The sequence below is a fragment of the Periplaneta americana genome, chromosome 15 (assembly GCF_040183065.1).
Source record: "Periplaneta americana isolate PAMFEO1 chromosome 15, P.americana_PAMFEO1_priV1, whole genome shotgun sequence".
NCBI lineage: Eukaryota > Metazoa > Arthropoda > Insecta > Blattodea > Blattidae > Periplaneta > Periplaneta americana.
Genome location: NC_091131.1, coordinates 586,611 through 599,553, shown reverse-complemented (window position 1 = coordinate 599,553; position 12,943 = coordinate 586,611). Strand labels below are relative to the sequence as shown.

At 39.6% G+C, this 12,943-nt stretch overlaps 1 protein-coding gene across 1 annotated transcript in view; it reads right to left on the bottom strand.

Annotated features, from left to right (window-relative positions):
* LOC138715781 (platelet binding protein GspB-like) overlaps positions 1-12,943 on the bottom strand; it is a 173,629-nt gene that overhangs the window by 91,859 nt on the left and 68,827 nt on the right. The window contains exon 7 of the mRNA XM_069848844.1: positions 4,622-4,786. Coding sequence (XP_069704945.1) covers positions 4,622-4,786 — 165 coding nt within the window. The remainder of the gene's footprint in view (positions 1-4,621; positions 4,787-12,943) is intronic.

The following is a 12,943-nucleotide window of genomic DNA, read 5'->3' as shown; positions in this document are numbered from 1 at the left end:
AACTTAGGGTTTAAGATACAAATTAGAGTTACGAGTGCTTCAAATGTTATTTTAAGTGATCGTTCTTCATTTAATTTACGATGTTCCTTGTTAATATTATTACACTATTGTTATTATTATTAATAATTGTGTTTATTATTGTCATTATTGAGTGTAATTAGTCACCACTGCCACCGGGTATTTACCCATTTGCATGTGAATACATACATACATACTGTCCACACCTGTGGAGTAACGGTTAGCGCGTCTGGCCGCGAAAGCAGGTGGCCCGGGTTCGATTCGCGGTCGGGGCAAGTTAACTGGCTGAGGTTTTTTCCGGGGTTTTCCCTCAACCCAATATGAGCAAATGCTGGGTAACTTTCGGTACTGGACTCCGGACTGATTTCACCGGCATTATCATCTTCATCTCATTCAGACGCTAATTACCCTAAAATGTTTATAAAGCGTCGTAAAATAACCTACTACATACATACAATAAATGTCAAATTTTTTATTCTTACCATTTGTTTCTACCTCATTCAGTTTTTCCTTCAAGTAACCTCTCTTTTTATTCCTAAGTGGAGGTCTACAATTTAAAATTGAATGTAGATACCAATAATGAAATTTAGATACCAGCAATGGATAAAATACTGTCTGGCACATGACAGTAAACAGATCTTATGCGCTCCTGGAAATTATCACGCTAGGCTTGGTCATGGGCGCTAAACTTTCTACTGCGTAAAAAATCCAATTTTACTCATTATACTACTATTATTGTACGTCGTACTAAGCGATGGGTACAGGATGGATGACGATGATGATTATTATTATCATCATGATCAGTATCATCAAGTTATATTTTATCATGTTGTCGGTATTGTCTAAGGGCAATCGCACGGTTGATTCTTTGTTTAAGTTTAGGATCGAATCGCGGAATCCCGCTGCTTGGGGTTGAAGTAATAAAGTTTCATTACACTACCGAGGGTTGAACAAGAGGGTAGCGAAAATGTCAAGTAGGGGGCGCGTGATAAATCGAGCCAGCTGGCAAACTGCTGAGAACCGAAGACGTTCAGTCGGTTGGCACGCCTAGTGAAGAATATTTCCCTGAAAATTCTCCCTTAGGGAATTTTATTGTTTAATTCTTTTTGCTAAGTTTTATAATTATAGAATATGTTTCCTTTTATAAAGGAATTTTGTTGCTTATTAATTTTGCTAATTTTACTTACCTGAAAAATTCTCCCTTTATGGAGCAGTTTTTAAACTTACTGATTAGGTTTTAAAATACTTATATATTATTAATTAGAGATTTTTCTGGAAACTTTTCCTTTGTTAAACAAAGGTTTGATTTTGCAAATTCTTGGAATAGTAGTGATATAATAAAAATCTTCCTGAACATTCCTGTGTGTAAAAAATGGACAAACTATTCCAAGCATGAATAGTTCTTGCTCCACAGAACTCCTTCAGTCAGCCCCTACAATGCAAACACTGAGAGAATCTTCTCACTAATTGATGCGCATTAGATTCTGTAAAGGGTATCGTTGCTGTCAAATTCAATTTTTATTACACTATAACAAATTCGGATCTCTGGATCCACAAATATAAATGTGAGACTTTAAAATGTGAAATATATCGTAGAAACATGTTCTGAAGGACAATGCTACGTATATTTTTGTTTTCAGCAGGTTATTTTACGACGCTTTGTCAACAGCTTAGGTTATTTAGAGTCTGAATGAGATGAAGGTGATAATGCCAGTGAAATGAGTCCGGGTCGAGCACCGGAAGTTATCCAGCATTTACTCATATTGGGTTGAGGGAAAACCCCGGAAAAACCCTGAACCAGATAACTTGCCCCGACCGGGAATCGAACCCGGGCAACCTGGTTTCGCGGCCAGACGCGCTAGCCGATACTCCACAGGTGTGGACTGGTACGTATCGTCAAACATCTTGTACATTTAGGTAATAAGAGCGCTTTCACAAATATTTGTTGTAATACTTTTGTCAGTAAGTTCTTTATTCTGCTTTCGAATTTTTTCATCTGGTAATAATAACGAGATGATTGGGACATCTGGTAACCCTAGATGTAGGTTGTACTCACAGTGAACAACTGACTTTCCTGTTCGGGCTGTAACAGGCTGCAGCGACCAAACATTATTATGATTCTGTGTTAAAGAATATAATTTTTAATTTCCTTTAGATATGGAAATGACGTCCGTCGAGTCGGCCTGGCTGGCGCAGTTGGTATAACGCTGGCCTTCTATGCCCGAGGTTGCGGGTTCGATCCCGGGCCAGGTCGATGACATTTAAGGGTGCTTAAATGCAACAGGCTCATGTCAGTAGATTTACTGGCATGTAAAAGAACTCCTGCGGAACAAAATTCCGGCACACCGGCGACGCTGATGTAACCTCGGCAGTTGCGAGCGTCGTTAAATAAAACGTAACATTTAACGTCCGTCGAAACAACTTTTCTGAGTGGAAGAAATATTCTGGAAAATTGAAGAACACTGAGAAGTGTTCAAGTTGGACAGCTTACAGAATACACTGCGTCAAATTCTAACGACATGAAAGAAAGCGCATTTGCTACGTACACACAGGGGAAATGAAGCGATGATTATAGAGCGAGACTTACTGATACGTTTTTTCCATGAATTGCTTAACACGCCTATCTGAAAACTGTTCGAATATATGCAACACAGCAAATACGAGTCGATTGGATAGCGAAGACGTGTGTACCAATTACATTACCGCTCATGATTACAGCGGATGCCCTAACAAAGTGAATAGTAGTAACTTATATAAAGTGAAGTGACTTAGCTCAACTAAGCCCATAAAACTGTTCTTCTTTTCTGTTCATAATTTCTTTGAGAGTGTTTGCATCTTCTGACAAAACTGTCCCTATTAAAAGCTGCATATAATAAACAGCATTCAGCCCGAATGTTTATTAATCTGCAAATCTTACAGTTCCTGGGTTTCGCACGCGACGAAAAGTTTGGTTCGGACCATAGCGAAGTGAAGCGGATGCAGTCTGTGCGAAACGATTTTTTTTTTTCACTAAACCGAATTATTACTTTTTTTTTTATATATATATAAATCACAATACAGCGAACGCCAGTAGGGGAAGTTATCCCCACCCATATCAAATGTGCATTCGACACAACACTCACCTGTCACGTAGTGTCTGATGACCTAGTAGGGGAAAAGTGGAAGGGGTCGTGGGCGGAGCTTCTACGTTCGCTATATTGCGATTTGCCCACGACCAGATACAAGAATAAAATATATTACAATTACTTACAAAATAGAAGAGCAAATATGTACACACTTACTATTGTAACGTTCACACTTTAAACTCAAAATACATAAGCTACCCCTGAAAGAGTAGTTGTTAATTAATATAGCCTATGTCTTTTAATTATTCGAAGTGTATGTATTATTATTTCTCTAATAAATCGTTTTTAGGGAGATAAAAAATATTAACAAAAATAAAAGCTCTCTCAAGTCTAGTGATTGTAGTTTCATGATGCGTGCTTCAATCAATGAGGAGAGAGGAGGAAATATCATTTGAAAGGTACACGGTGATAATCGCGTCGTCGCAACGATTCTCGGAACTCCTGGATGGCTCAATATTATCGTCTTTCATGATCCAGAGCCGTCCAGCCGAGTGAGACTCGGACATTCGTTAAACCGAACACTGGACCACTCCGCGAGACGCATACTGTCTATAGCGCCAGGCGTTCAGTAGCAATATGTCTTTTCTATCTTTCGTAACCGGTTATGCAGGACTCTAGTCAGTACATGCATGATAATTAATGTTGAAATTAAGTGATGGAGGAAAAGGAAAAACCTTCGAGAACCTCGGCTTTGTCCACTCCGACCTCGCAAGAGCCACGACTATTTTCACTAACTGTACGAGGTACGACCGAATTCTATGTCGTAAGCATTTTGTACGACTATTTTACTGAAGGGACAAAATTATTTTGGAACTTATAAGGCTGATCTACAATTAAAATAAAATTAAGGGTTAATTCGTCCCTTCTCTAGACAGCTTTTCTCCATTCAGCCTGTTATTGACTAATATGAAAGAAACATGCTTTAAAGGGATAAAAGATGCTTGAAAAATCATATGGTGACTACAATTGCCATGCAAGTCATAATTCGTCATCTTGATCTCCAGGTTTCATGTACGGTGCGGTTATATCAAAGTAATACGAGTTCAGAGATCTGCTAACTTCATTGCATGTCCAAACATGAAGTGCTGTATTTTATCACTGAAATAGCTAGTAGCACAGTAGGATTAAGAAGTCTAAACGCGCCTATATTATAGCGGTGTTGGGTTTGAGTCGACTGCAGGTGGATTAATATGATGTAATAATCAGCTGCCGCATTAAATATCTGCCGTCGCGCCGGCCGCTCGATCTCCAGACCTAACGCACTGCGGAGCACTTTAGAAGACACAGTGTACAAATCACATCCGCGAACATTACATGAACTGCTAGACAACAAACAAGATATTGAATTAAAATTTGTTACGACGCTAAATCTGTCTCGAAGCACAAGGAGAACAATTTCAACATCGTCTTCGAAAAGGTAACAATGTTAGGCACGTCACCATTTTAATTAATCTTCATCTTGTAAGTGCCTCACTCACCTGGCGCCTCGCTCAGCTGCTGGTACACGGCCTCGATGGCTTCCTGCTCCGTCACGAAGTCCCACAAGCCGTCGCACGCCAGCACCAGGAAGTCCTCCGCACCGTTCAGAGGGACTGCGGTCACATCGGGCTCTGCGGTGACGTAAGGCTTGTACTCGGGGTCCCCTGCAACAAGGCTAACATAAGTTGCGTGTTCCCAGGACACTCCCGTTTCCCCTGACATTTGTTCCACCATTGCTCCGCTATATCAGCAACACTGCAACATCCTCCAGGAATCCGCCGAAAGCATATCGGAGGAGAGAGAAAGGGCAGGGTCGGATAGTGAAAGGAGTTCATAAGCAAAGCGCTGACAATCACTCAGTCCATTATGCACCCACATTATTTTCTAGGTCACAACTTCCGTTTATTGTTCTCGTACAGATTACTTCAGTTATTAATTAGACAGGCAAATAACCAACAGCGGCAAATTACTTAATTAAGGAATGTTTTCCTTCGTCAGAATTTTCGAAAATCAGGCAGCACATTCAACTTGTACAATTTGACTGACTTATCAGTGACGTTTGAGGCTTGCCCCCATCACACGACGACGGGACGGAACCTTGTGCAAGGGAACTGGCATCTCGTCTCCTCACAAGTAATGAAGCCAATTGTCTCGAACTCGATCACTCACAACTAGAGCCCGGGGTATTCAGGCACTTGTAATACTTAAAACAGGCAATTAAAAATTATTACCGGTTCTTCTGTATGGTTGTGAAACTTGGACTCTCACTTTGAGAGAAGAACATAGGTTAAGGGTATTTGAGAATAAGGTGCTTAGGAAAATATTTGGGGCTAAGAGGGATGAAATTACAGGAGAATGGAGAAAGTTACACAACGCAGAACTGCACGCATTGTATTCTTCACCTGACATAATTAGGAACATTAAATCCAGACGTTTGAGATGGGCAGGGCATGTAGCACGTATGGGCGAATCCAGAAATGCATATAGAGTGTTAGTTGGGAGGCCGGAGGGAAAAAGACCTTTAGGGAGGCCGAGACGTAGATGGGAAGATAATATTAAAATGGATTTAAGGGAGGTGGGATATGATGATAGAGAATGGATTAATTTTGCTCGGGATAGGGACCAACGGCGGGCTTATGTGAGGGCGGCAATGAACCTCCGGGTTCCTTAAAAGCCAGTAAGTAAGTAAGTAAGTAAGTAAGTAAATAAGTAATTAAAAATGGAAAGAGAGAACTAAGTTTTCATGCACCACACCTTGATACTGGTTGCACATTACAACAAGGTACATTTTTAGATTTACTCATGTTAAGCCGTAAGTGGTGAGGTATTTTTATAGTTACGTAACTGGTACTGAATAGACTACAGTGGACTATAGTGGACTTTATGTTGTCAGCAAACAGCTCGATAATAAGTTTTTAAACAAATTGCAAAAATCTAGAAGGCTTCATCACCATGTTTAAACCATTTGGTAAATTCATCATGATGTCTTCATTTTATCATTATTTATCATCATCATGTTTAAACGATTCTGGTAAATTCATCATGCTGTCAGTCACTATTTTCAGCTCAAGTTGGGCTCTAGTCGCTCAAAGAAAACGCGGCTTTTGGAGCACTAAATGAACAGACAGCCAGCAGCGCGGCGTGGCGACTCTCTCCTGAATGACGGGCTGGTCTTCCATCCTGACCTTCAACTGCGGAACATTCTTTCAGGAGAGGCAGCCAACCAAGACAAGACGTAACAGTTATGGCCACAGACAAGTGGAATGTAATTGTTAAGTAGTTCACACATCAGGGATGTACAGCACATTCAGTACGATGTCTGTAATTATTTAAAAATCATTCCTTCCTATTAAAAATTGTAGGGTATACAGTATATACCAGCTACAAAAGAATGAGCAAAACGTTCAGCAAATGGAGTTGTAGAGCCGAAGAAGAAGATTCCTTCCTGATTTCGTATAATATTTACTTACAAATGGCTTTTAAGGAACCCGGAGGTTCATTTTCGCTTTCATAGAGCCTGTCATTGGCCCCTATCCTGAGCAAGGTATAACTATTACGAATTACAACTCTGATTCTCCCCTCCTTTGTTTTTCAGTACACGATTGAAATTCTGCATGTATAATTAGAACCAATCGACAACATTAGATCCATCAGTCACAACACAACATCAACATTGTATATAGTACCTCAAGACATTTCATTCTTCGAACATTGTGAATTTTAATTAATTCTTTTTAAGCTAATATATTCATTTTATTCATTTTTATTCATAATTTATTTTAACATTACTGATAATTCGTATAATTCTAATTGATTAATTTGTATTTATACTGTAACATGAGTTATATGTATACACAATCAATTTCAATTTCAATTTTAAAAGTTTGCATCACATTGAAATTAATTATCCTCCAATTTTATTTATAGTTTTATACATAAAGCACATGGAGATCCAACACCATGTATAACACACTGCTCATTTGTTATTTGCTCAATCTGATCAAGGTTCAGATTACATATTTTATTATATCTGATGATGCCCAATAAGGCGAAAACGTTAATATATTCCATGTTCATATAGCAAATAAACATTTGCAAACAGATGCGTCTTATGATTGAAATTTATATATACTTATTTTATTACGATTAATCCTATCTCTAGCATCAATCCACCTCCCCCCCCCCAAATCCATTTTAATATTCTCCTTCCATCTATGTACATCTCGGCCTCCACAAAGGGATTTCGATTAATATGGCCACAAATTATTACAGTTAAATGTATTAAGCGAGAACTACGCTCATTAGAATGCCTAACATAAATAAATAAATAAATGAGTACGTGCTACGTCACGCAATGCTCGCCATCTTCCTTTTTAAGTACTGTGCATGAGAGGCAGTGGACGGAATTAGTATGAACGAGGAAACAAACGAATACCGATAAACAGATTAAGGCGACATGGATAAATGCACGACTAGGCAAATATTTTCAAACTTAGAATTCTACTCGGAAAAAATTCCTATTTTATAGAAATTACACAATCATGTTAAAAGAAATTGCGTTTTCAAGTGGAAGAAAACAAGAAGAACAATAAAATCAAAGGGAGCTTCATTCCATGAACTGTAAGGATGAAGGACACTTCTTGAGACAAGCCTAAGCAGGCAGTCTATTGAGCTCTGCAAGGCCCTAATTGAAAAACTGTTCTAAAATCACATTAAAAATGATTTTTTCCTTCCGGTAAGCGATATCGTACAGGCAGTTACATAAATCTCACTTTCTTCATTATTCGAAATCAACCAATATGTAATGCGTTCTGGGAAATTACAATGACATTCGAAGACTACAACGAGAGTCAAAAAGAATGGTGCGAAAGTAAAGCTGATTTATTCACAAGTGTGTTAACATGGAAAGACGCATTAACTTCTAAATGTTACTTGTGCACTACAGAAGCTCAATTTGAGCCCTGTTGGTGACACGACTCGTGCCAGTATGTGAATATTGACTCCACTGCCTTTGTGATGCGTCGTCTCAGGTCGTTCACATTCTATGGCATGAGAAGTCTTTAGTATAGGCCTACCCCTAAAGAAAGAAGTTGCGAGTTAAATCTGGCGATCGCGGAGGCCAGAGTGATATTGGTGACTGCACGACCGATCCAACATTATGGAAGGGTATTATTAAGCTTCCATACCGTGTAGTTCCCTACTAGCTCACCTTGTTGACTTGCTAGGACTATGGCTCGTCTTCTGTTTACTGTGTCTTCCGAAGTCTGTGCACGGACCGGGCATTTCCTAGGGCAAAACAGCCACTAACACATCCCCAGCGCGCAATGCAGTTTCTCACCAAACGCAATCCTAAGTCCCACTGTACAGTCACAACAACCTCTTGCTCGTGCGAATTCCATGACGCGAAGCTCTTGCTTGCTTCGATGTCGCTATTTCGTGCAGCACTGCACCGATGACATGAGCCAGCAAACAAACAGATCTGTCGCTTTCACTATTTTGAATAACTGACGTTTATATCTCGCTACAGGTCTTTACTTTTGCACATGTCGCCAGGATCAGAGCAAGGGGGTAAAAATGTGGTACATAAAAATCCAAAATGTCCTCTCTCATACACTTGCGCGCACACTGCTGCTGCTGCTACTACTACTACTTGCCTGGGAATGCGTGTTGAGTTTCCTAACGTAAAGCTATACGTCAAATATGTCGATTAGATCCTCAATGTCCAGCGCCTTTAAGATATCCTGCACTACAGCAAGGCTGCGAGATCGCTGAGACGTTCATGGCCCGTTCTGTTCAGCAAGTAAGTTTTAACGCGACCTAAACAAGAAAATGCACGTTCGCATCCCGCACTAGATGCTCGTGTTACGACAATTTATACTTATGAAGAAAATTAACAAATTTTAAAATGTTGTCAATAATGACATCGTGTTCATTCTTATAACGCTCAATTGTTTTTAGAGATTAGTTTCACTTCGGCTTCCACACTTCGTTCATCACATCCATAATGATGCACTAAGGGATGTTTCTAAGAATTTCTTAGATACAAGTTGCAAACACTTCATGCCTTTAGTGATTGAGGTATGTTCAGAAAATATGCGTTCCAGTTCATTTAAAATTTTATCAAGAATTGTCAGAAAGGCACGTGCATAGTAATCATCTTCTGTCTTTATGACAATGCTGTACATAAACAAATTTTTCCAAGTGCTCAGGAAGACGGCGTGACCTTCAATGCCTACTGTCTTGAATTCCATTTTCTTCTTTCCATAAACAAGCTTCTAGCCATATTTTCCTAAAATCCTCCCTACAGTTTCGAAGAATCTTAAGGCGATCAACAGTGCTTTCAATCAAAGAGTACGCACTACCAATGCCACAACCTTTACTCTGCAGAACATCAGACACAATTTTTATATCTTTTTATATCTTGCAACAAGGCACTGTCCACACCTGTGGAGTAACGGTCAGCGCGTCTGGCTGCGAAACCAGGTGGCCCGGGTTCGATTCCCGGTCGGGGCAAGTTACCTGGTTGAGGTTTTTTCCGGGGTTTTCCCTCAACCCAATATGAGCAAATGCTGGGTAACTTTCGGTGTTGGACCCCGGACTCATTTCACCGGCATTATCACCTTCATCTCATTCAGACGCTAAATAGCCTTAGATGTTGATAAAGCGTCGTAAAATAACCTACTAAAAAAAACAAGGCACTAAATACGCACAAATGAACTAAAAATTCCATGTCTGTTGAATTAAGTAACACATAAGCCTCTTGTGATCGATCTCCTCTTCCTCTATTTTCCGCTAGTCTGTGAAGCGTGACAATAATGGCAGCAACGTTTTCTTGGTAGCTTCGCAAATCCACCTCGTGTCACTCATCAGTTCCGTAACAGATTTTCTCATTTCATGCTGAACATTAATAAAAGGGGAATGCGTGGCTGATCCTGACATAAAAACGTACAACTTCTGTAGTAATGAGAATGGCATTTTCAACATTTTTACAAACATCAACAATAACGAGATTAAGTCTATGATTTACGCAATCGCCTGAGGTGCATCTTTTCTAAATAGAGTTTGTACACCACTAACTAATCTTTCATTACACTGACACCATCATACAGTTTTGCATATTTATACTACACTTACTCAGTGTTTCTTTTATGTAAGTTAGAAGTGAAGTGGCGTCTAACACGTTAGCTGGTCTAAAACCTGAAAAGCGTTCATGAACTTTGTCAGTTAGATAAAAACGAACGACGACAGATTACTGTTCAGTTTTACTTACATCTTTAGTCTCGTCTACCACAATAGCAAAATAAATAGCGCTGTTTATTTGATTCCTCACAACTTCAAGGGTAGCATTGGCAAGGACATTTAAGATTTCATTCTGAATTGATGGATGAGTATACTTAGTATTTTTTGGCCCTTCTTTTAGTTTGTTTTCTACAATGGGATTGTTTTTAGATATTAGCTGTAGTAACTCTAAGAAATTTCCGCGGTTTTCACTGTCTTGGATTTCATCGTTGCCTCTCTGAGCGATGCCTTGCACAGCAGTAACCCGAGGATTTCTATTATTTGTCCAACATTCAGCACGCGTACGCTTCGCTTATCAAGGGCCCAACTGACGTTTGTGGATTCTTCCCATGCAGCACAACTTTTTTCATGTGATTCAACATTTTCATGTTTTTTATCCCTGCGTCGGCGTAAAGTTTTTTTTTTCCCCAATTCTTATATCCTCCCTTCGTTGTTAGAGACGAACAATGACCAGTCTCCGTCGAAAAGAAACAAAATGCAGCATCTTGGGAAACATTATACTCCAGCCTGGGGAAAATTTTAAACCATTCAGATTGGAAACTTCTTTTCTCCTCCTTCCCAAATGTTCTTTTCGGGTATTCATTTAACACGAACTGTTAAGGACAGTCGGAAACTGATTTATGTAGCTATATCGAGGGTGAAGCCCTTTTCACTCTCATTAAGCGCGAGTACATCACAATATCGCTTTCGCTTCACCTTCACCATCTTCACTTAGTTTTCTTTGTTTCTGCGTAATTTTTGAAAAGAAATTCGAAATACAAAGTGTTCCGCTTATAAGTATAACAAAAGAAATAGCTATAACTTCTGAATTAATACAAGTATATAGTTGAAACCAACTGCTACAAAGAATGAAAACTGGGAATTTTTGTTACCTTATGTTCCATAAACCTCAACATGGCTTCCATTGGTGGCACGGGAAATATCCAACCGGTATTCAACCTCGACCCAAGTGTTATGAAGCATCTGTGGTGTAACATTGTTGACAGCAGCATAAATTCTTTCTTGTAAGTCTGCCAAATCACGTACTGGCGTCCTGTAGACCTGGTCCTTAACAAACCCCCACAGGAAAAAATCAGGTGGTGTTAGATCTGGTGATCTGGCAGGCCATGTGATGTACGGTGATCCTCTTCCGATCCATCTTGCAGGGAATTGTTCGTCTAAGAATGTGCGAACCATGTTGGCAAAGTGTGGTGGAGCCCCATCTTGCTGGAAAATTGCTCCATCTGGGAGTTGTGGCACAGCATACAGTTGCAACATATACAGGTACGTGTTTGCAGTGACTGTCTTTTCAGCAAAGAAATAGGGACCAATGATTCTGTCACGCATGATCCCACACCAAACATTCCATTTAGGGGAATCCCGTTGGTGTTCAATTACGACACTTGGATTTTCCGACCCCCAGATGCGACAATTGTGTCGGTTTACTTTTCCACTGACGTGGAAGGTTGCCTCATCTGAGAAACAGACTCGAGTTAGAAATGTGTCGTCATCGTCCACTTTATCCAACATTGTTTCTGCAAAGCGTTTTCGTTCCAGTTTATCATTCGGCGTAATCATCTGATGAAGTTGCAGCTTGTACGCTCGCAAACGCAATCTTTTATGGAGCACTGTATGCACTGTTGTTGGTGGGATGTTCAACTGCACACTAGCCTGTCGAATGGATTTCCGCGGGCTTCTCTGAAATGCCTCGCGAATGCGTTCGACATTTTCGTCAGACACTTTACGCTTGGAATGTTTACCTGCATTAGACAACAAACTTCCTGTTTCTCTGAGCTGCCTATCCCATTTCATTATTGAGACGTACGTCGGTACAGCTTCCCTCGGTCTAAGATTGTACTGACGGCGAAACAAGCGCTGTACACGAATTATGGATCTATGTTCTGCTAATGACAGCACACAAAAGGCTTTCTGCTGTGGCGTCCACATGCTGACTGACTAAAGATACGATACGAATTCTCTTATTTAATGATCTGCGCATGCGTGAGTCTTCTAAAAATAAGTAACAACAATGGATTAAAACTTCCCAATTTCCTCTTTACAATGGTACCAATCTTAACCCATTTGCATGCATTGTTATGAAATTATAACTATTTCTTTTATTATACTTATAAGCGGAACACGGATTACGTTTTTCGCCCGGTAGACATTATAACAGACTGTATAATTTGCCCTTTTACAACCAAATCACTTAATATCTTATAATTATGAACAAAATATTATTTAAACTGGTAACTCGTAAGAACACACTCAGAAGTCAGCTGTATACTCCACTGTCGCACTGATGAAACATTTCCTCATAGGTGCATTACTGCGCTCAGTTCGTAACACAGCTTAACAATAATATGACGTCATATGAAAATTCAAATTCATTCAATCTTCCTGAAACTTCACAAATAGTCTTGTTGTTCTACGTAGATCATAATCCTTTTAATTTGATTTAATAAAAATGTTAAATATATTGAAACGTAATTAATATAGCCTATAGGCTTAACAATAATGAGTCTAACATCCGGGAATGTTCA